The 27,041-nt window shown below is 58.5% G+C and overlaps 2 protein-coding genes across 5 annotated transcripts in view; one reads left to right on the forward strand and one right to left on the reverse strand.

Moving 5' to 3' along the window:
* The window catches only part of LOC117650103 (protein roadkill), a 29,042-nt gene extending 10,293 nt beyond the window's left edge, over positions 1-18,749 (forward strand). For 2 of the 3 annotated variants that reach the window (XM_034393414.1, XM_034393413.1), the window contains exons 2-10: positions 1,922-1,960; positions 12,456-12,600; positions 14,520-14,641; positions 14,728-14,879; positions 15,005-15,132; positions 15,233-15,410; positions 15,500-15,678; positions 15,758-15,900; positions 16,002-18,749. In XM_034393414.1, the coding sequence (XP_034249305.1) occupies positions 1,922-1,960; positions 12,456-12,600; positions 14,520-14,641; positions 14,728-14,879; positions 15,005-15,132; positions 15,233-15,410; positions 15,500-15,678; positions 15,758-15,900; positions 16,002-16,146 (1,231 nt within the window). In that variant the 3' untranslated portion in view covers positions 16,147-18,749. The remainder of the gene's footprint in view (positions 1-1,921; positions 1,961-12,455; positions 12,601-14,519; positions 14,642-14,727; positions 14,880-15,004; positions 15,133-15,232; positions 15,411-15,499; positions 15,679-15,757; positions 15,901-16,001) is intronic. The other variant, XM_034393415.1, reaches the window with a different exon arrangement.
* A 57-nt stretch (positions 18,750-18,806) lies between these two features.
* Positions 18,807-25,322, reverse strand: LOC117650104. Of its 2 annotated transcripts, XM_034393418.1 has the most exons (7): positions 25,034-25,322; positions 22,537-22,698; positions 22,399-22,435; positions 21,670-21,783; positions 20,500-20,776; positions 19,764-20,313; positions 18,807-19,707 (listed from the first exon to the last, which is right to left on the reverse strand). In XM_034393418.1, the coding sequence occupies exons 1-6, from the start codon at positions 25,185-25,187 to the stop codon at positions 19,798-19,800; spliced, it is 1,260 nt and encodes a 419-aa protein (XP_034249309.1). In that variant the 5' UTR covers positions 25,188-25,322; the 3' UTR covers positions 18,807-19,707; positions 19,764-19,797. The 2 variants fall into 2 exon arrangements, with proteins under 2 accessions (XP_034249309.1, XP_034249307.1); XM_034393416.1 differs by having other exon boundaries at positions 18,807-20,313.
* Between the last annotated feature and the right edge of the window lie 1,719 nt (positions 25,323-27,041).

Here is a 27,041-nt window from a genome sequence, read left to right on the forward strand (position 1 = left end):
TGCCGCAGGTACGTCACGTGTCGCGGCTGCGCGTTTGTGTGTGTGCCTGTGTGAGTGTGTGTGTGTGTGTGTGAGTGCTTATCGTGTGCCGTGTTTGATGATGCTTGTGTGTGTGTTGCCTAGTGGCGTGTCTGCGAATGTGTATCGAAAATTCCACCCCCTTAGCGTTTGCGTTTGCCACACCCCGCTCGCCCTTGCTCGCCCTGCCGGAGGGGAAGGGTGGTTTTGGGTCCCCTGCTCTGCTCTCTGGCCCGGCGGCGCTCCGGGTGCCCCAAGCCGGCAGCCTCCCCGCTGGCCGTCCGGGTCGGTCCGGATGCACCCCTCTGCAGGGGCCCTGGATGGCTGTAGACCGATTCCGCGCGGTGCGGCCGTCGGGCCATCTCTCTCGCACCGGTATGGAGCGCCCCTTGAGTGCGAGAGAGAGAGAGACCTCCCACTCGGAATGAGTCTGCGTACTGGCCCTCCCTCCCCACGGCGGCCGCCCCTCCCTGGATTACTCGCCGCTCCTCCCCTCCGCCAACGAGGCCCTCCCTCGGCACGGGGTGACTTTTTCCCAGCAGACTGATTCCGAGAGTCGTTTTCGTCGCTCTGTCTCTCTCGCACCTGTGCGGGACGTCCCATGAGTGCGAGAGAGACAGAGCGACGAAGACGACTATCGGAATGAGTCTGCTGCGGCCGGTCGGGGCCGCTTGCACTGCTTTCGCCGCGCTGCACGTGGTGGTCCCCCACGTGGGGCTGCCGGCTGCAGGGCGACGCCATTCCCAGTGCGCTGACGACTGACTGATTCCGAGAGTCGCTTTCGTCGCTCTGTCTCTCTCGCACTCATGGGACGTCCCCTATACAGGTGCGTGAAAGACGAGAGCGACGAAAACGACTCTCGGAATCAGTCTGCTGCTGCGTGGCACTATTGCACGATCGGCCTCTGACGGCGGCCTGGCGAGGATGGGAGGCCGTCCTCGCCACTGCCAGGCCTCTGCCAGTGCACTATCCGGCGCGCGGCGCACGCAAAAGCGACGCCGTCGTAACCTTTGGCGTGTCGTAAAGGCTGGCGGTGCTCACGGCGTGCTCGCGGTGCCTCGCGGTGCAGAGTCGCGGCCCCACAATGGGCAGTAAGTGGGTTGCATTGTGCAAGGCTGTGTCGGAAGCGCCTGGCCTGGCGGCAAGCTCGTGCCGCGAGTCGCTTTCGTCGCTCTGTCTCTCTCGCACCTGCAGGGGCCGCCCCACGAGTGCGAGCAGGACGGAGCGACGGAGACGGCATCAGTCCGCTGGCCGCCACTGCGTATGAAAAATGGCGCGGCGCGTAACGAGACACACGAGTCGCGCGTTTGCAGTGCGGTGGTCCCGTTTCGGCCGTTTGACAGTGGCGTCGACGTGACGTGCCCCTTCGGCATTGTCGTCTGCTCGTCCTTCTCGCCGTGGCAGGGGCGGTGCAGGGGCGGGGGATGTCCTGCCAGTGTCCTGCCTTCCTGGCGCACGGCCGGCCTTGTCCCAGTGACCCCGTTGCCCGGCCTGTGCGATGCGGCACAGGCGATGCCGCCAGTGGCGGATCCAGAGGAACCTTTTCGGAGGGGGAGGAGTACTTTTTGACTAAGTATGGCACTTTGCCTACCTTTCAGGCGGCTGTCTAGGTGTGCCGTTACCCCTCTTGCCCCAGTCCGTAGGGCCTAGCCTACCATGTCCATGTTGTGTGTTCTGTGTCCGCCCCTGGCGGCCGCTCGGTTCGGCGGTCGCTGCTGCTGCTGCGCTGCGATTGGCTCCGCCACTGTTTTCCAGTGCAGGTGCAGCGGCTTATTGCAGCACGGCGACCGCGGAGGCTCGCGGCGAGCTTGTAGGAGATGAGGAGAGCGTGGTCATGAGCGGGAGTGAGATGGTCATATGTTGTGATGCCCTTGTAAAAGACGACCTTTTCTCTTGTCTTCAGGAGGCTGCCGCCCAAGAGTCCTCAACTGAGAGGCCCGATGTGAGTAACACAGCCACACAGTGTGCCAGTGTGGGTGCGAGGTGGTGGGCTGCCTGACTTTAAACCCTATCGTTCACCCCGCGAGGTCCGCTCTCTCTGTCTCACTCTTTCTCGCCCTCCCCTTCTGCTTTTCATTTTTCTCGCGACGCTGGACCGACCCGTCCTCCTGGGGCTCTATGCGCCCTGAGCTCGGCGATGTGTCAATTTTGTACAAAAAGTGACTCTCTTTGTTTATCGAGCCTCCGTGATTTTGTTTTGCGCATCGCACCTTGCTCCTTTTTCTTTCTTTATGTGTAGCGCAAGGCTAACGCCACGACGCCGTGTACATAGGCACCGCAACACGCACAGCGCCTCGGGCACCTACACTAGTATTCGGTCACGTTTCTTTTTGCTCCCCCCTCCCTCCCACTTGATGTGGGGCGTTGGATCTATCTGGGTTGTCCCGCTCTGGATCCGTCCCTGACAGGGTGGCCTATAGGCTGGTGCTCTGGCGGGCGCGGCGCGGCGCGCTGCAGCCAGCCGGGGCAGCGGAGTAGGCCATCCCCCCTTCCCCCTCCCCCTCATGACCCCGCGGCGCCCCCCTCCACGCGCCCCCTTTTCCCTTCGCGACCCAGGCCGGGCCTGTATCATGTAAAGTAGCTCATTTTGTAATCGGGTTGCGGCGTGGCGGGGCGTGGCGGGGCGGGCCAGTCGGAGGGCGCCCGGTCCTGCAGAGGGTCGAAACGAAAAATGAGACAAATTGGCAGCTCTGTGCTGCTTGATTTGTCGGCGATCGATTTGCCGTCGGCAGCCGTTTGTCGCTCTGTCTCTCTCGCACCTTTTCGGAGTGCCCCGTGAGTGCGACAGAGAGAGAAGAGAGAGAGCGCGAAGACGAAAGCGCCTTCTCCGCATAATCGCTACAGTATCTACACGTGTAGCAGGTGCCGCGTGGTCGCGCTGCCTCCGGCCGGGTCGGCCAGGCCGGGTCCTCGCGGGTCACACCGATCACTATCGACTATCGACCTGCCCTAATAAGCTGATCTAGTTCGCCTTCGCCGCGTCGCCGCGGGCTGCACTGCCATGCCGCGCTCGCCGAGTGGGCCACGCCCCGCCCCGCCCCGCCCCGCCACTGCTACCCGGGTCGTTGTCCTGTCGCGGCACCGCGCCGGCAGTCCCGGCCCTAGGGCAACAAGTGGGTGGGGCCGTAACGCCTGCCGGGGCGTGGCGGGGCGGGGCCGGGGAAGGCTGTTGAACGACCGCGTTACTGCAGTTCCATCGAATGCACCACTATCGCGTTGCCAGTGTAGTGTGCTCGTTCCTCGCGGGGCCGGCACACTGCTTGGCCGGGGGGCAGGCCGCGTATTTGGGTCCGCGTCGGTATGCGCGGCCCGCGCCGCGGTGGCGGTGCAGCAGCAGGCCGATGACCCGGCCGTCGTCGCCGTCCTGGCGGCCATCCCCGCTTCCGTCACGACCAGCAGGCTGAGATCGTCGCTCTGTCTCTCTCGCACCTCAATGGGACGCCCCGTGAGTGCGAGAGAGACAGAGCGACGAAAGCGACTCTCGGCATCAGTCTGCGGGGGCCTAGTTTAGAGGGCCGCGTCGCGTCCCTAGTGTAGTCGGGCCGGCTCGGCCTGTGCTGTGCGTCCTCGCCCGCCGCCGCGACGCAGCGCTTGGCCGGTGTGAGGTGACTATGTTACCCCCATGACCAGTTTACCGTGGGTAAGATAGTCCCGGGACCATCTTACCCCCGGGTAGAACGGTCATGGGACCACATTACCCTCTGGCAGGAGGGTAAAACTGTCACGGGACGAGTTTACCCCCTAATATGAGGGTAACACAGTCCCGGGATGACATTACCCTCCGACCAGAGGGTAGAATGGTCCCGTGACTACATTACCCTCCCATATGGAGAGTAACATGGACCCGGGACCATTTTACCCCCTTTGACAGGGGAGTAATGTGTTCCCGGGACCACATTACCCCCTTGAAAAATGAAATTCAGTCGACATTTGACAGCACTATTCAGATACGGGAGTAAGACTGTCCCGGGACCAGGTTACCCCCCGCCAATGTCACCCGCTAGAGAGTACGCTGGGGGGTAAAACCGTCCCGGGACCAGGTTACCCCCCGTCTTTGTGGCCCGGTAGAGAGTAGCCGGGTAGCCGGGGGGGGGGGGGGTGTAAAATTGTCCTGGGACCAGGCTACCCCCCTCGGCCTTCGTGTCCCGCCAGGGAGTAGAATGGTCACGGGCTGGGAGGGAAAAAGGCAGGGGGGTAACCTGGTCCCGGGACGGTTTTACCCCCCAGCGTACTCTCTAGCGGGTGACATTGGCGGGGGGTAACCTGGTCCCGGGACAGTCTTACTCCCGTATCTGAATAGTGCTGTCAAATGTCGACTGAATTTCATTTTTCAAGGGGGTAATGTGGTCCCGGGAACACATTACTCCCCTGTAAAAGGGGGGTAAAATGGTCCCGGGTCCATGTTACTCCCATATGGGAGGGTAATGTAGTCACGGGACCATTCTACCCTCGGGTCGGAGGGTAATGTCATCCGGGACTGTGTTACCCTCATATTAGGGGTAAACTCGTCCCGTGACAGTTTTACCCTCCTGCCAGAGGGTAATGTGGTCCCATGACCGTTCTACCCGGGGGTAAGATGGTCCCGGACCGTTGAACCGGGGGGTAGAACGGTCCCGGGACCATTTTACCGAGGGTAGTGGGTAAACTCAACACCTCACACCGGCCCGCCGGGCCGCGTGGCCGCGCTGGGGCCGCGGGGCCGAGGCCGGGTCGCCTCTGGCCGCGCCTGCCGCGCCTTGACGCCTTGGCGCCCGCCTTGGCGTTTGCCTGGAACGAGAGCGTCGGGTTGCAAGTAGGCAAATGGCACACGGCCCGCTGTGATCGGCCGTGAGCGGCTCGGGGCGGCGCGGGGCGGGGCGCGGTGCACCCAGCCTGCACACCGATTCCGAGACTCGTTTTTCGTCGTCGTCTCTCTCTCGCACTCTTCGGGTGTCCCCGTTCTCGGGGCGAGGGAGGTAGAGCGACGAAAGTGAGTTTCGGACTCGGTCTGCTGATGGACCTGCACTGCGAGTGCACTTGCCGCACGCGCCGCCAGCGGCCTGCCTCGGCCCGGTTCCGAGGGAATGCGTCTTCGTCGCTCACGTGGTGCGCAGTTTGGTCGAAGGGGTGCGAAGGGGACGCAGCGACGGGAACGTGCCTTCGGAATGGGGCGCGCGCCAGGACCTGACTCTTACCTCGCAGTCCTTGCATTGTGCACCGGGGGGCGGCGGGGCGCGGCGGGGCGCGGCGGGGCGCGGCGGGGCGCGGCGGGGCGCGGCGGGGCGCGGCGGGGCGCGGCGGGGCGCCCCAGGCTGAGATTGGCATCAGCCTGCTGTCGTGTTCCGCGTTTGTGGCAAAGGCTGCACTGCTCGGACACTCGCAGGCTGATTCCGAGAGTCGTTGTCGTCGCTCTGTCTCTCTCGCACTCGTGGGGCGTGCCGTACGGGTGCGAGAGAGACAGAGCGACGACGACGACGACTCTCGGAATCAGTCCGCTGCAAAGGCCGGCCGAGCCCCATTTGTGCAAGACTGCGGCGCGGCGAAAGCGAAACGCGCGACTAAGTGGGACACGCGGCCTTCTTGAAGGGCCGCGGGCACACACACACACACACACTACGCACACATACGCACACACTCTCGCGTGGGCGCGTGACCCCGCGGCGCGCTGCCACCCCCACGCGGCCCCGCGGCCAAGCGGCCAGGCGGCCCCCCAAGAATGGGGCTTTGGAGAAGGTCGTCTGCCGCGGCCGGCCAAGGTCCGAAAGAGTTAGCCAAGCCGGCCAAGCCCCCTGGCGGCCTGGCGGTGCGCGCGATGTGTGAGCGTTTGTTCGTGTGGGTGTGTGTTAGTGTGTGTTGGTGGTGTGCTTGTCCATGTTGGCGGGCGATTGAGTTAGCAGTGCGAGAGGGACTCTGTCTGCCCTGGAATTCCCTGGAATTGGCGGCGCGGTTCGCACCACCTTCACACCCCTCCTGCGCTGGCGTCCCACAGTGGGCCGGAAGTCCGGTGGAGGCGGCCAATACTCTAGACGCATTTTGAGCTCCAGAGTCGCCAAATGGGACTGACCGAACTGCCCCCTCAATGAGCTCTCCGAGGAACCATTGGGGGATCCACGTTGGTGGAGTGCTTACGCTCGCACTCTTTTCAACTTCCCGGAGCTTAAACGTTCTATGTTTCGGCCACTTACAGCGGTTTTTCTGAACTGTTCCCCAGGGCCGGTTCAGTGTTCACTGTGATAATGGAAGTATATCGCCGTGTTGGCCTGATTTGCAGTCTTCGGCCAGCGGCGTCAAACCACGTGTGTCGGGGAGGGTCCGCGGTTGAACACCTGACCCGGATCACAGCACGCCGTACGACAGGAAACGGGAATGACGGGTAGGAAGAACTGGGACAAATGAACGAGACCTTAGATTCGGGTCGCGTGTGGGCTCAAACCGCTCCTTTCCCGGGACTTTACGGGTGCACTCCTTTGGTGTCGAGCGCAGGAGTCGCTCGGGGTTTTCCCGGCCGGCTAATGATATATCTGGGTTGCTCTTGCCCCCGTCCGTTTTGCCAGCGCGCGGCCCCGCCTCGGGGTGCAGGGGGTGTGCGGTATGGTTACGACCCGACCCGCGCCGCCGTGCCCCGCGAAGTAGGTACGGAAGGTGGGCAGTGCAGACAGAGGAGGACCCTTTGATGCTCGGCGTCGCGCATGTGGGGCGGTGCCGCTCCTTTGCACTGCACTTTACGGAGTGCACGTACGCGTTTGGGTTGTCGAGCGCAAAGTGCGTCGGCGTTTTCCTCGTTTTTCGTTTTCTGTTTGGGGGTTGTTTTGCCGCCACTGTCCGTTTCTGCCAGTGGCGCGGCCCCGTCTGGGCCCTTGCAGTGTGGTGTGTTGGGTAATTGGTCGCGCTGCGCTGCCGCGGCCGCCGTGCCGCCGCGAAGTAGGTATTTCGGCCAAGTCGTGCCGCCGTCCCCACCGCGGCGGCCCCTCCCCCTCCCCCACGGCGTGCCCGTCGGTTGCGACGTCGTGGCCGCGATGCTCGCCGCGGCGCCGCGGCCCATTGACAGGTCGGCGTTGTCCTACTCCTGCAGTATTTGGCGCCCCGCGTTGCCGTTCGGCTGGCTCAGCAGCAGCGGACTGATTCCGAGAGTCGCTTTCGTCGCTCCGTCTCTCTCGCGCCCAAACGGGACGCGCCATGAGTGCGAGAGAGACGGAGCGACGGCCGCCGGGCGCCGCGTTTTGCTCGGGTTACGGAACACGGTCGTCTTCGCCTTCCGGCGGCGGGGCACCTCACCGGTAGGCCCGGTGATGCAACGCGCGGCGGCAGCTTTCTCCCCCTCCCCTCCTCCTCTCCTTTCCCTCCTCTCCCCTCCCGTCTCCTCTCCCTCCCCTCTCCCTCCCCTCTCCTCTCCCTCCCCTCCCCTCCCTGGGGGCCCGTCGTGGCAAGCGTGCGTTGTTATACACTGGGTGTAGGCGGCGTCGTACGCACTTTTAGAATTCCCGCCCCGCCCCTGGAAACCGAGAGGCGTCTTCGTCCGTTTGTCCCTCTCGCACTCATAGGGTGCCCTCCTGGGTGTGAGGGAGACGCAGCGACGAAAACGACTCTCGGAATCAGTCTGCTGGACGCTGGACAGCCAGGCGTCTGGCCACTCCACTGTGGGGCACTTTGGCTTGCCCCTTTTCTGCTGGAATCCGGGGACTGCGGCCGTTTGGGGTATTTGAGGTATTTGCGCTCGGCGCGGCCGGCGTGTGCGATCCATTAGCACGCGTGCCGTGGAAAGTGGGCCGCCCTGCCATGGCCCTGCCCTGCCGCTGCACTGACAAATGGCTGGTGTTTGTGGTGGTCCTGTGCGTCGCCGTTGTCGTCGTCGGCTGCGGCGTTCTCCACGTCGTCGGCGTCCTCCACGTCGTCGGCGTCCTCCACGTCGTCGGCGTCCTCCACGTCGTCGGCGTCCTCCACGTCGTCGTCGGCGTGGTGGGCGGCCGCGGCATCGTCCTCAGCGGCGCCGTCCTGCCGCGCCGATAACGGACGCAACGGGCGCGCGTTGGGGATGCCCAGGGTCGGCGGCTTCCCCCGCCTCCCTTCGCCGGCGAGGGCGGCGACTGGCCGTTGGCTATGCGTCAGTCTGGCCGTCGTCCCTTCGCCCTCGTCCAGGACTTGCCGGACTTGTGGAGCGGGGAAAGTAGTGGCCTCCAGCCGCGGCGCGCCACGCCGCGCCACGCCGCGCCACGCCACGCCACGCCACGCCGCGCCACGCCCTGATCGCCGAGGTGGCCTCCCACGGCATCGGACCGGCGCGCCAGCTGGGCTCGGCCAAGGACTTCCCGGTGGCGCGAGAGGCGTGGAGCGGCGGCAGTGTAGCGGAGCGTGAAGCTGTCGCGGCTTTTCCGCGTTCCGCGACCGACGAGACCGCGGCCGTGGTGAAAGCGTGGCGCGGCCTGGCTGCCTGACGGCCAGCCTGTGGTGGTCGAGACCCGCGGCAAGGCAAGCCGTCGGCCGGGCTGCCGGGATGTCGGTGAAACGCCGCCGAGGCCTTCCCCGTCGGCAAGGCTGCCCTGCTGCAGACTGATTCTGAGAGTCGTTTTCGTCGCTCTGTCTCTCTCGCGCTTTGACGGGACTCCTTATGAGTGCGAGGGAGTCAGGGCGATAAACGACTCGACTCTCGGAATCAGCATGCTGACGGGGACTCGCCAGCCCACCCCGACGAGTCCGTGATCAAGGACGTGGTGCGGGGAGGAGTCGGAGGAGTGCCTTCTCCGCCGGCCTGCCCGCTTGCCGGCGGCGCGACCGTTGGAGATCGCCTCCCCTGCGACGCGGTGCTCTCGAGAGCGCGCGGCGGTATGGCGCGCCGCGTGCGTCCTCTCCGCTCGCCTCGTTCGTTCCTCGTTTCCGCCCCTTCGTTTCAGAGGGCGCGTGTTTCTCTGCAGACTGATTCCGAGAGTCGTTTTCGTCGCTCTGTCTCTCTCGCACCCATAGGGGACGCCCAATGAGTACAAGAGAGTCAGCGCGACGAAAACGACTCTCGGAATCAGTCTGCTGCTGTGTGTGTCTGTGCGTCAAGTGGCTTGCAACCGGCGTGCCTCGCTCCGCGCCATCTCCACGCCCGGCCCGCGTACCCGTCTATTGAGTTTGCAGACTAGTTGGTGCCGCCCCTGGCGCTGCCCCGGCCGCCCCGCTCCCTTCGCCCTTCGCCGCGGGATTTCCTCGTCCTTTGTCCTTTCCTTGCTCTCGCTCGGAGGGGAAGGCGGGAGAGAGACGCTGGTATCGATCATGAGCTGCTGCAGCAGAGGGCGCGTGGAGGTGGCCGCGCCGCCGCGCCCCGCGCAGGAGGGCGGCTGGCGGTGCGGTGCGAGCGGAGCGACGCGGGGCGCGCAGTGGCGGTATTTTATTCCGCTCCGACTGCGAATCGGGGCGCCCCGGCGTGGCGGTACACTGCCATGGACGCGCTCGCCGTCGCCGTCGTCACCGTACTGCCGCTGGTTGTGTTGGTGTGTTTGGCTTTGTTGGCGATGTCGCGGCCGCTGCGGGCTGTGCGTCGCTCTGTCTCTCTCGCACCCTTACGGGACGCCGCATGAGTGCGGGAGGGACAGAGCGACGAAAACGACTCTCGGAATGAGTCCGCTGGCATGCCGTCGGCTGCTTCGCGCTTCGCGTCGCGGTTGCCTTGCCGCGCTGCACCGCGACGTGCTCGCCGCCTCGCGGTGTGGCGGCGCGGCGGCACGCCTGCCGGCAAAACGCGACGTGGAGGTCCGCGTGGACCGTACTGCTTGGACCGCGAGCGGCGGCGCGGTGCCGCGGTGGTGAGGCGCTGGGCCCCGCCAGCGGGAGGGGGCCCGGGAGGGGGCAGGGCGAGTGGAGGGGGCCGGCAGGCGTAACGGCTCGTGTGAAGGTCGCGGCGGGGCGCGGGGCGGGGCGCGGGTATCGCCTGCTGCCGGCGCTGGCGCGCCGTGGCGGTCGGAGTGTCGGACGTCCGCGATGACCGCTGCCTCGTGCTGCAGGTCGCGTGGATGGCGCGGCGAGGCGCGGCGAGGCGCGGCCTGGCGGGGGTGACCTCGGTGCTCTACCTCTGCGGGGCGTTGCGGGCGGCGCGGGGCTCCTCCCGTCGGCAGGCGCGTGCCGTGTGGGCGGCGCGGGCCGCCGATGACGACGCCCACGGGGCCGATCCACGCATCCTCGCCAAGACCAGCGGCGCCGCGGCCGGCACACTCATTCCCAGCGTCGCCCTCGTACGGCGCGCTGTGTGGGTGCGAGAGAGACGGAGCGACGACAGGGACTCTGGGAATCAGTCAGCAAGCCGCCGTGTGACACACTGTGACACGTGTCGCGGCTGGACGACGGCGTCGGGACCGACGCGCCCAGGCCCAGACCGACGGCGTTATCGGGTTCGGAGCGGTCTGCGGCTTTCCCTGTCGGTCCCTGTCGGGCTCCCTGCCTGCGGAGCGGACTGATTCCGAGAGTCGTTTTCGTCGCTCTGTCTCTCTCGCACCTGTACGGGACGCCACATGAGTGCGGGAGAGACAGAGCGACGGAAACGACTCTCGGAATCAGTCTGCTGCCGCCCCGCGCTCCGCTCCCCTCTGCGCGTGACGGCTGCCGCGGCCTCCGCCCCCTTCGCCTCGCTTTGTGCAGTCCCCCTTTCACCCTCCACTTTTATCGCCCCCCCCTCCCCCACCCTGTAATAATTTCCCCTCCCGGCGGTCGTCGGTCGTCCTGGTGCCGGATAATGACTGGACTGACTATTTTCCCGGCGTGGCCGGCAGGCCGGTTGTCTGTCTCTCTTCTGCTTCCGACGCGGCCCGTGTACGGTGCGAGAGAGACGGCGAAGAAAGCTCTTTTCTGGCGGTTACGTCTAGCAGAGCGAGCATGCCGGCCGGTAGGCTGATTCCGAGAGTCGTTTCCGTCGCTCTGTCTCTCTCGCACCTGTGCAGGACGCCCCGCGAGTGCGAGAGAGACAGAGCGACGAAAACGACTCCCGGAATCAGCCTGCAGACCCTTGGGGCCCGCGACGTCCGCGACGGTCCGGGAAAGCTGCGCCGTGACGCCTCCATTTGCATTTCCAGCCGCCCGGGGCCGAACCGCGCTCTCGTCGCTCTGTCTCTCCCGCACTCGTGGGGCGTCCCGCACAGGTACCGAGCGAGTGAGAGAGAGAGAGAGAGTGAGAGTGCGCGCGCGCGTTTGGCGAAACTCGTGACTCCTTTCTCCGCTGCTTGCGCTTCTTTCTTATTCTCTGTTTTCCCCGCGTTATCACACAATTATTTTCTTGTCCGCGCCTCCACCGCCACGGCGCGCCACCGCCCGGGCCCCGGGCTTTAGAGCGGAGATTGAATGGGCGAGGAGCGCAGCGAGGGCGCAGCGCGGAGAGAGAGAGGGAGAGAGAGAGGGAGAGAGAGACAGAGAGAGAGAGAGAGAGAGAGGGAGAGAGAGGGAGAGAGAGGGAGACGGAGAGGGGGCAACAGGGTGCCCGGTCAACGACCGGCAAATCGCCCCGCTGCCGCCGCTTCTCCGCGTAGAGTCCTGCCGCGGCTGCGCTGCGCGCGTCACGCCGCGGGGTCCTGCGTGGAGGAGACCCGTCGCTCTGTCTCTCTCGCACCTACACGGTACGCCCCATGAGTGAGAGAGAGACGGAGCGACGAAAACGACTCTCTGCGGGAGTCTGCAGGATGACCACACGGTGAACGAAAATCCAGAACTCTCGAATTTTCCATCCTTTCTTCTGATTGATGTCCCCGCTATTCGTCGAAGTAGTTCTCTATTCAGGATTTTCGTGCATCGTTCGTCGCGGCCTCGAAGTGTTATTTTGGTCTCTAACAGGGTTGCCACAAGCCTGGAAAACCTTGAAAACCTGGAAAAGTCAGTTATTTTGAAAACGGTCAGGGAAGTCAGGGAAAAGTCAGGGAAAATGAAATGGAGTCAGGGAAAAACGGACTAGACACCTCTAGACACCTATTTCGTTCGTAAAATTCATTATTTATTCTACCCGACTGCTTAAAAAGGGCCCAAAAAAGTCAGGGAAAAACAGGGAAAAAGGGTCTGGAAGTCAGGGAAAAGTCAGGGAAAATGAAAATTTCATTATTGTGGCAACCCTGTCTAACCACCATTCTTTCTCGAAGTTTGGACGTGATCTTCACCAAGTCATGGTCGGCCGTCACGGTGCTCCCTCCCCTTAGAGTAAAGATGGGCCTTTCTCTCTCTCTCCTGCGGTGCGTTGGAAAAGCCGGGGGGTAGACCACGGCGGGACGGGGGTCGTAAATAGACGCTCCCCTCGGCGCTGCTAGGCGCTGGTAGACGCGGGTAGACGCGACGCGCGTAGATGCCGCGGCCGTCGCGGCCCGACGGGGGGATTGGGATCACGCCCGTGTTCTTGTGTCTCTGTGTGCGTGCGTGTCCGTGTGTTGTGTGTGTCTGTGTGAGTGTTATCATCGTTGTTGCGGCGCCAAGACACTAACCGGGCCCTTCTCTGCTTCTGCTTGTTGCAGGCTGCCGGTGGTGAGCGACTGTTCGCCGCCGACGGCTCGCGTCACCTCCAACCATACGGGATCCAGCATGGCTGTGTCCCGCGTACCGAGCCCAGCGCCCCCTGAAGTCAACACGCCGGTGGCCGAGAACTGGTGTTACACACAGGTGAGGTTATGGAACGATGGTTGCACAGTGTATTGGCAAGTCGCTTCGCCCCCTTGCTGGCCGTTGCTGCGAGTCGCTCTGTCTCTCTCGCGCCTGTATGGCACGCGCTGTGAGTGCGAGAGAGACAGAGCGACTGGCGTGTGGCGTGACGGCTGCACCCCTTCACGCTCCGCCCCTTCGCTGCGGGCTGCCGCTGTCACGATCAGTGGCGGGGCAGTGGCGGGGCAGGGGCAGGGCAGGGCGCGGCGTTGTGAGTGTGTTTCAGTCCCTTCAGTCCCCCGCGGCCTTCAGGGCCACGCCGTGCCGCGCCTGGGGCGAGGGCGGCGGGGGTGCGGGGGTGGAGGCGCGGGGCGGGCGGGCGGGGCGCGGCGCGGTCCCGGGTCGATGAACCCGCACGCGGTACACGCGGCATCTCTTTCCCCGGCGTCGGGATGCACCCCGGCCTTCCGATCGCTCGGTCGCTCTGTCTCTCTCGCGCTCCTACGGGACGCGCCATGAGGGCCATGAATGCGAGAGAGACAGAAGGAAGGCCCCGGCGGCAGGCTGGCCTGGCCTAGGCTGGTCCGGCGGCAAGGGCGGCGAGGGCGTCGCAGTGACACGGTCGGAGGGCGTCCAGCCAGCCAGAGTCCAGCAGACTGATTCCAAGAGTCGTTTTCGTCGCTCTGTCTGTCTCTCTCGCACTCGTGGGGCGTCCCGTGCATGTGTGAGTGAGACAGAGCGACGAGAACGACTCTCGGAATCAGTCTACAGGCCCGGGCGCGGGCGGCCCAGGACGGCGTCCATAGCGCGGCCCACGCGCACGGGGTCTCCCCTCCTGGCTGCCTGGCAAGGCCCATTCATCAATGGCTGCAGGCTGATTCCGCGCAGTGCCCCTGACGTCGTCTCTCTCGCATTCAAACGGGACGTCTCATGAGTGCGAGAGAGACAGAGCGACGGCATCGTGTTCAGAATCAGCCTGCTGCCTGGCGTGCTGGCCGGTCGCACACCGACTCGGTCCCCTGCAGACTGATTCCGAAAAGACTTTCAGCGGCGCGTTGTTTCTTTCGCATTCATGAGGCATCCCGTTTGGGTGCGAGAGAGAGACAGCGCGACGAAAACGACTCTCGGAATCAGTCCGCCGCGGGGCCAAACTGCGTGTCCGCCTCGCGGTGTTTCCCTCGGGTTTTCTCCCCGGAAAGAAAAGCGACGTCCTGGCGTCGGCGCCGCGATGCAGCACTTTGTTGCACTGGCCTTGACACTGGCCTTTACTCTGGCCGGGCTGGGGTCTTCAACCCGGCGGCCGTCTCCTTCTAGCCGATAAGGCGAAGCGGGATAGACATAGTGAGGCGCGCCGCGCCGCCGCGGATAGAAGCAGCCGACGCGCCCTCCCCTCCCCTCCCCTCCCCTCCCCTCCCCTCCCTAGACCGATTGAGGGGGGCGTGTCCTCGGTATTTATGGCTGCGCCGAGATGCATAGAGGGCCGGCATGTTTGAAGCAAAGCGGTTAGAAGCTAGCTAGAAGAATTGGCGGGCTGGGGATAGACGCGGCTCTGTGCTGGTGGAGGTGGAGGCCCTTGTTGTGGTGCAGCAATAAAGGCTGGAATGGAGGGGCGGGGTGAGGGTGCACGCCGGCGGGGGCACCCTCACTGTACTCGGCGGGGCGCGGGGTTGGCTGGGGCTGGGGTTGGCCGATGCTCTCCAGGGGGCATTGTCCTCGGGATTTTATTTGACTCTTTTTTCAATACGAATGAATCCGATGCAAATGCCACCCTTCCAGTCAATTCATGTTGTCGTTACTTTGCTGTGCTGGCAAAGTTCCAACTTAACTGCTCCCCTCAGTATTTCTTAGAAAAAAAAGTTTTTTTTAAAAAACACTAAGTGTGGTGCTCTTTGTAGCTTGATGTGTTGTACTAATTTTTGAAATTGAATTGTGTGTTGCAGGTCAAGGTGGTCAAATTTAGCTACATGTGGACCATCAATAATTTCAGTTTCTGTAGAGAGGAGATGGGAGAAGTCCTTAAATCATCAACTTTCTCAGCAGGAGCTAATGATAAACTAAAATGGTAAGGATGACCACAACAATTTGCCGACACATTGCTTTTATTTTTTATCATAACTAGTTTATAATTGTTGTGCTTATTTATTTCAGGTGTTTACGAGTAAATCCTAAAGGATTAGATGAAGAAAGTAAAGACTATCTATCATTATATTTACTCCTAGTCTCATGTAACAAATCAGAAGTTCGAGCAAAGTTTAAATTCTCCATATTGAATGCTAAGAGAGAAGAGACCAAAGCAATGGGTAAGTTTCTTATGATTTTTGTACTTGTTTCCCCTGTGTCATATACAGGAGTTTTACGGACAACATTTACTCATCACTTGGACATTCTTAGCAATATTTAGTAATATTCAAATTTTTCATTGCAGAGAGCCAACGGGCATACAGATTTGTACAAGGGAAAGACTGGGGTTTCAAGAAGTTCATCCGTAGAGATTTTCTGTTAGATGAAGCTAATGGGTTGCTCCCAGATGACAAGCTAACAATTTTCTGTGAGGTAAATAGCAATGGTTCTTTTCATGTCATATTTTCTCCATCAAAACTTAAATTTATTAAAGGGTTTTTTTTAATTTACTGATGAAACTTTGCATTTGCAGGTGAGCGTTGTAGCAGACAGTGTTAACATCTCTGGACAATCAAATACAGTACAGTTCAAGGTTCCAGAATGTCGGTTGTCTGATGACATGGGCCTTTTATTCGAGAACCAAAAGTTTAGTGATGTCACTCTCTCTGTGTGTGGGAGGGAATTCCAGGCACACAAAGCCATACTAGCAGGTAGTTACACAATTTCTTTTAGCACACGACCTTTGTTGTAATTACCTGATTATGTTGTATTAAACCTTAAAAAATTGATTTTATTGTAGCACGGAGTCCAGTGTTTGCTGCCATGTTTGAGCATGAAATGGAGGAGAGGAAGCATAACCGTGTTGCCATAATGGATGTGGACCACGAAGTGTTGAGAGAAATGCTCAGGTTCATATACACTGGCAAAGCCACCAATCTTGAAAAAATGGCTGATGATTTATTAGCTGCTGCAGACAAGGTATTTTGTTTTTTTCTTTTCAATTAGCATTTAAATTCATTCTGCTAGATTGTACTGACATATTCTTTTGACTTTGCAGTATGCACTAGAAAGGCTAAAAGTTATGTGTGAAGAAGCCTTGTGTACAAATTTGTCAATAGACAATGCTGCAGATACCCTAATACTTGCAGATCTGCATAGTGCAGACCAATTAAAAGCACAAGCCATTGATTTTATCAATACGTGAGTATTCAGAATTTTCATATCTAGTTCCAAATTTTAATCTATTCACAGGTGTCACTTTCAAAATTTTTATCTTACTCAAAATGCTTTTCTTAATGCAGGCACGCAACAGATGTCATGGACACATCAGGCTGGAAGGCAATGATCCAGTCACATCCCCACCTTATCGCAGAAGCATTTCGAGCTCTTGCAACACAACAAATACCCCCTGTCGGCCCTCCACGAAAACGTGTCAAATCCAGCTGAAGGCAGCCGTCTGTGGTGGGGGACCCCAAAAAGTGTTGACTCTTCTCGGACGATGAGCTGTGGGCCAAAGCCTGATGTTCGTCTTGCAGCTGCACCGTCCAAGCAACTCTACCCTCCACCCCAGATGTGGCCTTACTGGACTGTTCAGTGCCACTTATTGCCAGTAGTGCTGGCATCCGTGTGATGCTGACCTCCCTAGACCTGTGCTAGATCTCCCCAAGCAATAAAACATCTCTATTGTGGACCTCTTGCTTTTGAGTACAACTGTGTGACTAGCACACCTGTGTAAGAATCACAAATTATTTTTTTCCTGTATGAACTTTTTGTTTTGTTTTTTGTTTAAGGCGCCACCTGTATTTAAGGAATAGTGTTCCAACTTATTTGTAAATCCTCTCTCTGCCAAAGCCTTATCTTCCTTTTTAAATGTCTTAACATGGCCCCAGTACAGACTGCTGTATCCCATGACTGCGAATGCTAGCCATGCGCCTTTCGTTAGCATTGAGGTGCAGTTTTCTGAGGAGGAACTGTGGTCTTTCGAATGAAGTCAGGCAGCAGAGATATGGCTGTGGGTATGTTTCCCCAGCCTGTGGCTCCCTGGCCGTCTGGACCAGATCTTACTGCATTGTGTGTGATATATCAATGGTGGCATGTACTTCACTTGTTTTAGCTGTATTGACATTAGTTTTCAAAATTGTTGTTTGGCATAATGTTTTTATTCTTAGGAATTCCTGTGTTCCAATGTTTTTTTATTCGCTAAATTTGTGAAGACAGTTTCAGTTTAATGGACATTCAAAGTGCATTTATGTATGTGAGTTTCATTTTGTCCAAATTTCTAAAGTGCTCAGAACAGAACATCATTTGTAGCAAGTGGAAACATGTTAATGGTGTAGTGGTTTATTTTAATCACCTCACTGCTTACATTGAAAATTTCTGTGATTTAATGTAGTTTAAAGAAGAGATTACTAATTTGAAAGCTGTTGATAATCAAAAGCTTTTCATAAGTAAATGCTTGCGTGGACATTGTGAAGGGCTCAAAGTGTTCAGGGGCCCGTCCATTGCAAGTAGGCACATGATTTTGAGAGGGTCTTTTGAGGGCTGGTCATCTGTTCCATGTAGAATGATGAGGCAGAACGAGTGCGATTTGGTGGAGGCAGCCTGTGTTAAATAAACTGTATATAGTTAGCAAAGGTGCATCCTAATTTGAGCTGGGGCCCCTTTTGGCCTTTTTTCATGCCCTGTAAATAACAATTCAGAATGCATCTTTGCTCAATAGAATACATAAACCAACCATTGATCTCTTAACCAGTTTTGCCTCCAATTTGATTCAGGAGTGTAATCAATCAATGTTACCTCACAACATTAAACATTATATTTGTTCAATTTTTTAATGTTTTTTTTTTCTTTTTTTTTTGCTGTAAAATGCTTGTGACTTTCCTAAGGACATAGAGTGAGCTGCAAAAAGTGGGTGTGAATGTCAGATGTAGAGTATGTAGAGAGTGTCTGTGTGTGTGAATGCGTGTGTGTGCATTACTACTCTCTAGTATTGACTCATTCAATGATCACTTCGTTCATTGATTGTTTGTTTATCTGCATATATGTCAAAACATGGCTGTGTCAATTAGTCTAATTTCTGATATCACATCTGTGTTTTTACAAATTTGCAAACGAGAGTTGTAAATGGTTCCCATGTATACATGTGTTCGAATGGGCTTTTTGCATCTGAGTAGGTTTGTGAAAGTTAGCCTTGTTGTTTCCCTTCTTTTTTTTTCCTTTTTTTTTCGAATACTTTGATTTGGTCTGAGTAGATTAAGTGTTGGCACGCGGTGGCATCAGCGCCAAACAATTCATGGTATGAGCAGCTGCTCCAGAGTGATTTGTAAACAGTCAATTTTCAGTCACTATTAGAATAAATGAATTTCCTTTCCCAAGTTCGATTGCAAGGTTGTTGGTTTCCAGCTGGTATATTTGATTCAACCATAGCCGTATGGCTACTTATTAATTTACAATTGTCACAAAGTGTTCTCTGATGTATATATTACGAGTATTAGAATGAATTGGTTGACATTCACATTGTACCTTAGTGGAAGTGGCTTAGCCATTATCCATGAATTACCAAAGATTCAAAGTGAAATGTGAATATTACCGCTGTTGATGATGAAATGTTACGGTAACCAGCAGCCTTGTCAACTGATGTATTTTTGATTGAGAACACAGATTGTAATGATTCAAGGAGAAGTTCCCTGCTAAATGGAGTACTGCTCTTAAACATGAGGCAGGACTTGCATCCAAGCTTGCTGAGCAGTAAATGCAGCATCTCTGCCCTTGTTGGAAACCGTTCCCCATTGTTGCAATGGCCTGCCCAAAAACACCTGTATGCCATAACATGTACTGTGATAACCGTTTTATTTTTTCCTCTTAAACTGGATTTGTTTCCTTGTTCATTGTAAGTAAATGCCCACCTCGACATAACTTCCGTTAAAATGTCGGTATCACGGCAGCACTAAGTGAATAAATTGTCTGCTGTGTGGGATTTTCACTGTGCAAAGTAATGTTTGAAATTTTAGATTTAAGTGTGAATTAAAAAAAAATGAACATTCACTGTATTTATGCCTTTTTACTTACCTTCAATAGGATACACTCAATAAGAAAAAGAAATGAAACATGGTTATAAACAAGGTTTTATTAGAGACCTTTTGCATCATCTTATTTCTTTAAGCTATACTATGATCACAAAATTTCCTTATTTTAATTAATTTTAACAATAATGATTTATAATTGCAAAGTAACACACTGCGAAGTAGCACATTATCACATTTAATAGTCTTTAGTACAATCAGACAATCACAATAGTTGCAACGGGGTGGACAACTTTGGGATACAAAAATAGTAGAGGGATTAGGATCATTAAAGAAAAAAATGATCTTACATAAACTGAAGAGGCTACCTTGGGCTCACATTAAGTATTCATTTTTCACTTGTTGAAGAATTCTAATACCTAAGCTAATCTCAAAAAGATTTTTGAGGTAAACAAATACTGAAGTCAACACATTCATATTGGACTTAAAAGTCCATAGGTCCGTTTGGAGGGTCCAGCCCGCTTTAAAATCACAGTCGCTTTGGGGGAAGACTAGGGTTCTGGCAGGGTGACGAGGACGAGAGAAGAAAAGGAGAAGGAGTACTAGAGAGCGCTGCTGCGCTTCGCTGCGCGAGAGTCGCCTGCTGGGTAGGCCACCCAACTAACACCTCTGCTCTGTGGCTTGAGGCTCGTCGCGGCGTGGGCGCCTCCTTCCCGCGTCTTGCGGTGGACGGACGGGGCGCGGGCGCACGAGAGATCATCACAGAATACGTTCAAGACCCCTTCAAAGCTTTAAGCCAGACGTTTGCACGTCCTCCCAACGGGGTCAACATTCCACCCGAAACGTCAAACTTCGGCCCGGCCAGGTTCCGCGCGGCTGGGCCATGTTGACACAGTCAGAGAGCCCGAGGTGGCCGGATCCGGAGGACACCGGGCCGAGCTGCAGACTGACTCCGAAAGTCGTTTTCGTCGCTCTGTCTCTCTCGCACTCATGGGGCGTCCCGTAAGTGCGAGAAAGACAGAGCGACGAAAACGACTCTCGGAATCAGTGTACTGCGTGAGGCTCGTGGCCGTCGTCAACAAGTACTGGTCCACAGGACTGGTCTGTCGACGGCGGCGGCCGCGGGGTCCCCCTCGGCCAGCATCATCTCCTTGAGAGCCACGGCCTGCGACACCGTCAGCAGGTCCACGCCGGCGCCCGCGGCCAAGGGCAGGAACGAGGAAGACGAGGAGGAGTCGCAGGAGGCGAAGGACGTCATGGACGACGTGGGCGAGGAGGGAGGCGTCGAGGCGGTGGCGAAGGTCGAGGGGCAGCCCGAGGACGAGGCCGCGAACGAGGAGTCCGAGATCTCCGGCGAGGGTTCGAACGGGTCGAACAGCGAGGGGCAGATGGGGTCCGGCAGCGAGGCGGAGCGCGTGCTGCGCGCGCCCGAGGCCGCGTACGCCGAGGCCGAGTACGGCGGCGGGTCCTCGGCGTCGCCCAGGAAGCAGGGGTTCCTGTAGCAGCCCGCCTCCGCGCCGTCCGCCATGGCCTCCGCGGAGTACAGCGGCGGCGGGATGTTGTCGGCCACGGCCGAGGCCGCAGCCCTGGTCTGCGAGGCAGCAAAGGCACCGTCATTTGTTTGTCGACTTGTAGCTCCTGCAGACTGATTCCGAGAGTCGTTTTCGTCGCTCTGTCTCTCTCGCACTCATGAGGCATCCCGTATAGGTGCGAGAGAGACAGAGCGACAGAAGGAGTCTCGGAATCAGTCTGCTGCGCGGAAGGGCGCGGCGCTTACCCTCGGGCAGTAGGGGCCGGCCATCTGCCTCTCGTTGACGACGACCTCGTAGGCGGGGGGCTTCTCTGCCTCCGTGACGGCGGCCGAGATGGTGGCCGGGCCGGCGGCGGGCTGCGAGGGCGCGGTGTGCGCGGACGACGAGGAGGCCGCCGACACCATCTCCTCGTAGCGCGGCGGCCGGTCGCGGAGGCGCTCGTTGATCCAGCGCTGCATGGAGCTGACGCTGTCCGCGTCGCCGTCGCCGAGCCGCCTCGCGGGGTTGGCGGCGTGCATGCGCCTGGAATCACACAGCACAACGCCCGTCAGCGACCGGGCACCGGGCGGGGCGGGGCGGGGCGGGGCACAGTGCACAGTGGGACAGAAGACCGGTGGAGCGGCGAAAATTCGAGACGCGTTTTGAGCTTTAAAGTCGCTAAATGGGACTCGAACCGAACGTGTGACACCACCAATGGATTGCTCTCGGAACGAGGAATCCATTGGTGGGGTCACATGGTCGGTTCGAGTCCTTTTCAGCGACTCTGGAGCTCAAAACGCGTCTCGAATTTTGGCCGCTCCACCGGTCTTCTGGCCCACTGTGCAGTGGGTTCCAGAAGACCGGTGGAGGCAGCTAAAATTCTGCACGCGTTTTGAGCTCAGTAGCTAAATGGGACCTGAACCGAACGTGTGACCCCACTAGTAGATTGCTCTCCGAACGAGGAATCCACACTGAAAACCTAAGGGCGGTAAAATTACCACTTTCGAGGGCGGTAATATTGCTACGGGCGGGATCCATTTTTTACCACCTTTCCAAGGGCGGTACAAAAATTACCACCCTTTGAAGGCAGTAAATTTACCACCTTTCACAGTTGTATCGCCTTGAATATTCCTTTTGGAGGGAACATTTAAGGTGGTACAGCTGTGAAAGATGGTAAATTAACCGCCTTTAAAAAGGGTGGTAATTTTTTACCGCACTTGGAAAGGCGGTAAAAAATGGATTCCGCCCGTAGAGGGCGGTAATTTTTTTTACTGCCTTTGTAACGCCATGTGTACCGCCTTTCAATTTTGGGTGCATTGGTGGGGCCACAAGTTTGGTTCGAGCCCTGTTTGGTGACTCTGGAGCTCAAAACGCGTCTAGAGATTTCTGGCCGTCTGCGCCGGTCTTCTCGCCCTCTGTGCAGTGAGGTGGCTTACTTGATGAGCATCTTGCAGGCCAGCATGGCCGTCACCGCGACCACGAAGCACACGCCGATGGTGAGGGCCAGCGGCATGAGCTCGGCCATGGGGCTGGGCTTGAGAGAGCACGTCCTGGAATACAACAACGAAAAAACGCGGTGAAAAGTGGCAGTGCGTTTTGCACCTGTTTTTTTGGAGCGGCCATCTCCCCGCGAGTCCGACCGCCCCGCAGGGCCGCCCGCCAATAATCGCAACGTCGATAAGATTATTAATGCCGGCCGCGGTGGCGTGACGTCACACGAGGAAAGGGCCGCGTCGTGCACAACGCGGACGCGAGCAAGGACGAACTCAAGTCCTGCCAACTTGGTGGAAAGAAATCGCGGATTATCTGCGTAGAGGACGCGGCCAAAACTCTAGACGCGTCTTGAGCTCCAGAGTCGCTGCACAGGACTCGAACCGAACTTGTGACCCCACCAATGGATTCCTCGTTCCGAGAGCAATCCATTGGTAGGGTCGCCTCCACTGTGGGCCGGAGGAGGGAGGACTCGATCGGTAGGGTGGAGATGGAGTAGCACTTTTTGTCTACTAAGGGTGAAGTATAGCGCCTACATTTGTTCAGGTACACCTCCTCCTCCTCCCCCCCCCCACAAGCGCCCGCGCCCGCCCGCACGCACGCACACACACACACATACACACACACGCCCGACAGGGCGCCAACCTGTGGCATCACCCCCACAATGTACTTACCCATCTTCGCAAGAATATTCTTCGAACGTCCCATTATCTGCAAAACAAACCCCAAGTTAGGTCTGTGAGATTTTCCAAGGCGCGTCGAGATTTTTGATGCGAGAGAGGAGGGTAGAGATTCACGTTTTGGGGGCGTACCTGTAGGAATGTAGCACTTGTAGTTGGTCGGCAGGGGGTAGTCGCAGGCGCAGAAGCCGTTGACGCAGTCCTGCAGGACGTCGCAGTCGGACCTCCACTCGCAGGGGCGGCGGGCCAGGCACTCGGCGTGCCCCTCGCAGAGGTCGTAGTCCAGTCTCCAGCCTGCCAAAAGAAGCCCACTCGTCAACAACTAGATTCCGAGAGTTGTATTCGTCGCTCTCTCTGCAAACTCAAGTGTGTGCCAGGCATGCACTTCTTGGTGCATGCCTGCAGGCACACACTTCCTGGTGCATGCCTCAGGCACACACGTGCTTGTATACACGCACAAGCGACGGCAAGTGTGTGCCTGCAGGCATGCACCAGGAAGTGTGTGCCTGCAGGCATGCACCAGGAAGTGCATGCCTGGCACACACTTGAGTTTGCAGAGCTGCAGAGACATGTCTCTCTCGCACTTCTACGGGACGCCCCATCAGTGCGAGAGAGACAGAAAGACGAAAACGACTCTCGGAATCAGCTGGCCCTTGCCTGGCCTAGAGGGCAGCTTCGACATCGAGCACGGCAGATGGCGCTGCGAGTGCCTTGTGGTCGGCCGCTCGCGGGTCTGCCCCGTGGACCGGCCAGTTTGGGGTGTCCCCAGTTTGCTCCAGAGGAGTTGTAGTCCACGAGTGTAATTTTGAACCATTGTCGGTGGGGGGCAGCGCTCCGCAGCGCTCCGTGACTGTTCTCTTGCAGCATGAGAGATGCTCCAGGGCTACGCCAGCGGGGGTGAACTGAGCGGCCAAGACTGGCACTGGTTTTGTTCTTGTTCTTGCTATTGTTGTGACGTCAGTACCGAAAATCCTGTAGGGCCAACAGCGGCTACGCTGTGTCGTCCACAGTCGGCGCATAGAGCCGTCGTTCAAGTCCGTTGAACATATACCAGAATTCTTTGATTGATGACGCACCAAATCAGGACAATAACAGACACTCGATATGAAAGTCCGCCAATTTTAGAATAATGGTACGATATTTGAGAGGTAAACTGGGAAAAATATTAATCATGGCGGGATTTGAACACATGATGTTTTCGTGGCCGTCATGACCTCAAGCAACCGAGCCACCGCAGCACCAGAGCGCAGCACTTGCTGCAAGGCGCCCGAACTGACACTCATCGCACTGGATTGCAGAAGTTACCTGGGATGAAGATAGGCAACCAACAGTGCAGTCCACCTGTAAGAAGGCAAAACGTGTGACACGCCCGTGAGGACGGCCGACTCCCCCCTCCGCCAGCGCCCCGCCCCGCCCCGCCCCACCTCGCCCCGCACCGTGCGGCACGTCAGCGGTTACTTTATCAGTCAAGTCATTACGCTTAATCTCAAAACAAAGACGGCCGCCTGCCTTCGCCTTCTCCGTCTTCGAGCAGGTCGCTGCGTTTGTTGTTCCAGTTTGCAGTGCGGTGGCGGCAGTGGCGGGGATTCCCTCGGCGGGCCGTTCGAAGGCAGTCCAACGCTGCGGGGCTCGTGCACCCCGCATCAAGCCCCTGCACTGTGCGCTCTAGTCCGCCTAGAGTCACCGCGCTTCCTGGTAAAACTAACTAATGCGTAACATTACGCTCCGAGAAGGGCGTACTGGTCGGTCGTGCTCCTTTCTTGAAGTGTACGTACAGAGGAAACTTCCCCGTGCATTTAGATAGGAGGAAAAGGGTGGTAACGCTCCTGGCCGCTTGAAGAAAGTGTTGTAACGTCACGCCTTAGTTTTGCCTCCGTAAAGTGGACGATGTTTTCGATTCCGAAGCGTCAGCATAGGGATTAGTACTCATCATCACAACAACAACAACAACTCCGCGCGGAAGAAGAAAGGTGCCAGTCGTTCGCAAGAGTTACATCATGTGGCCAAATGTGTCTAGTCCTGTCATTCCCTGCCGCCTGCTGTCCGATAGGCGCTATCTGCGGCCGAAGACAGGCGAGCCAATCCGTAGACCCACGCGCCGTGTCCGTCCCTAAGGCTGCCAAACAGTGCGGACTTGCATCCGGTGTGGTAGGCTGGGTCGTCGTCCCTCGGAGAGTCCTCGCTCTGTCTCTCTCGCACTCGCGGGGCGCCCCGTTTAGGTGCGAGTAAGACAGAGCGACGAAAGCGACTCTCAGTCTGCAGAGTCCTGTACGGCCCCAGTGACACAGGTGTCCGTCCCCTCCCTTCGCACAGTGGGCCCAGAAGACCAGTGTGGAGGCGGAGGTGGTCAAAATCCCTGACGGGTTTTGAGCTCCAGAGTCGCTAAATGGGACTCGAACCGAACGTGTGACCCCACCAATCGACTCCTCGTTCGAAGAGCAATCCATTGGTGGGGTCACACGCTCAGTTCGAGTCCCATTCAGCGACTCTGAAGCTCAAAACGCGTTTCGGCCGCCTACGCCCGCCTTCTGGTCCACTGTCCACTCCCGGCACTCGCGCACTGAGCCGGGGCGTGTTCCCAGAGGTGCCGGGGGGCGACCGCGGCGGGCCTCAAGTCCATGTCCCTCACCGAAAAAGCTGGCCAGGTCGTCTTCGACGTCGTCGTGTGGCTTGGCGTCGGAGGCCGCCGTCAGGCACAGCAGCGCGGCCGCGACGCCCCACATCGAGGGCCTCGTCGAGGGCACCGGCGGCGTCGTCCCGCCGAGCGGCCGCGTCGACCCCATGGCCCGGCTGCGCTCGGTCGTCGCCCGCGCTCCGCTCGTCAGTGTCTCTGGGCCTCCCCCACGGGCCTCACGGGTCGGGTCGGCTGGTCGCGGCGGTCGCGGCCTGTCGTCTCGCGGCTCGGCGCCGACACACACTGTCCTGTGCTGCGCGGTGCCGCCGAGTACGGCGCAGGGCTCGCCGAGGTACAGGCTGCAGCGACGCGCTGTCCTGCCGAGCCACTGATAAGGACGCGCGCTGCAATCGATCATTAAGGGCCGCCGTTTTGTTGTTGTTTTTATTTTCGGCTTATCGCGCCGGCTAAGCCGCCGTCGCCAAGGTGCCTGCACTGCGCCCAGCCTGCCGGTTCCGGTTCCTGCCGCACCCGGGCTAGGCCCTGTGTCGGATCCAGAGCAGGCCTGAGGGAGGGGCGGCAAAGTAGTGCGTTTTGCCCATTTACAGTGTGACTTTTGGCCGACCTTCGTTACCATTACCATTAAGGGCTAGACCACACATGATCGTATGCGTGGTTCTGAGGCAAAAGAGAAGCCAATCCATCCCCCCTGCACACAGACACACACTGGATCCGCACCTGGCAAGGCCACCTAGGCCCGTTGGGTCCTCGAGGGAGAATGGCTGCGCTGCCATTCGAGTATCCTCGAAAGACGAAATGTCCTCCTCTGAACCTGTCTCTGGATCCGCTACTGTACCCAGGACAGTGGAACCACGGCTACGTCCTCAACGAGATCTTGACCAGTGATGTGGGGTGTTTGTCACCGGGACCAAATCACACTTGCACGAGCCTGTTGAAGAATGAATGGAAATGGTGGGTGAGGCTGAAAAACTTGTCCTGGTTAAAAGTTGACTCCTCAGCGCCCTCGGCCGCAGTGACAAACAAACGTGAGACACTGGTGAGAAATGACAATAAAAGAATCAACTGGGGTCCCCGTCCTTGGGCTCCTGGTCCTCGGCCTGGCCGTGCCCTCAAGGGGCCGAAGGCGGGGGCAGGGCAGTGCAGGCAACATACGTCTATTAGCCGGTAGCGAGCCCCTGCCATGGTCACCGAGTGGCATGGTGCGGAGCGGCGGGGCGACGAGTCATGTTGAGTGCTCTCCTCTCCAAGATGTGGTTTCGAGCGGGACGGGACGGGACGGGGCCGCGGGTGCCCTGTCGGGGCTGCGGAGCCGCGGGGCCGGCTGGCTTCGATCCTTCCTCAGCAGCTTTCCGCGGAGCGGCTCGCTGTGCCGTCATCGCTGTCGTCGCCGACATCACCATCATCGCCATCATCGCCGTCATCACCATCGTCACCATCATCACCATCATCACCGCTTTCGCCGCCATCGCCGTCATCGCCGATCACCATCATCACCGTCATCACCATCATCACCATCATCACCGTCATCACCATCATCACCATCATCGCCGTCATCACCATCATCACCATCATCACCATCATCACCGTCATCACCGTCATCACCATCATCGCCTTCATCACCGTCATCGTCGTCGTCACCATCATCACTGACAACGCCCGACGACGTCATCGCCATCATCGTGGTCCGCACCAAAGCGAGGCACGACACAGCCCAGGGCAGGGCCTTGGTCGCCATGTGCCCGGCAGGTTTCGTTGCTTCGCTCTGTCTCTCTCGCACCCCTACGGAAGGCCCGTGAGTGCGACAGAGGCAGAGCGACGCCACGACTCCTCGGAGTGGCTCGGCTGGAGCTCGTGCCACAGGGATCACGCATCGCGGCACACCCGCCGGTCCCGCCCAGCCGCCTGCCGCCATGCCGTCGAGCCGGACACCACACCCGTCGACTCACCCATGACCAACACACCGAATCACGATGATACTTCATCGCCGTCATCTCCTCGCACT

Source organism: Thrips palmi, unplaced genomic scaffold (genome assembly GCF_012932325.1).
Source record: "Thrips palmi isolate BJ-2018 unplaced genomic scaffold, TpBJ-2018v1 HiC_scaffold_4, whole genome shotgun sequence".
NCBI classification, from domain to species: Eukaryota; Metazoa; Arthropoda; class Insecta; order Thysanoptera; family Thripidae; genus Thrips; species Thrips palmi.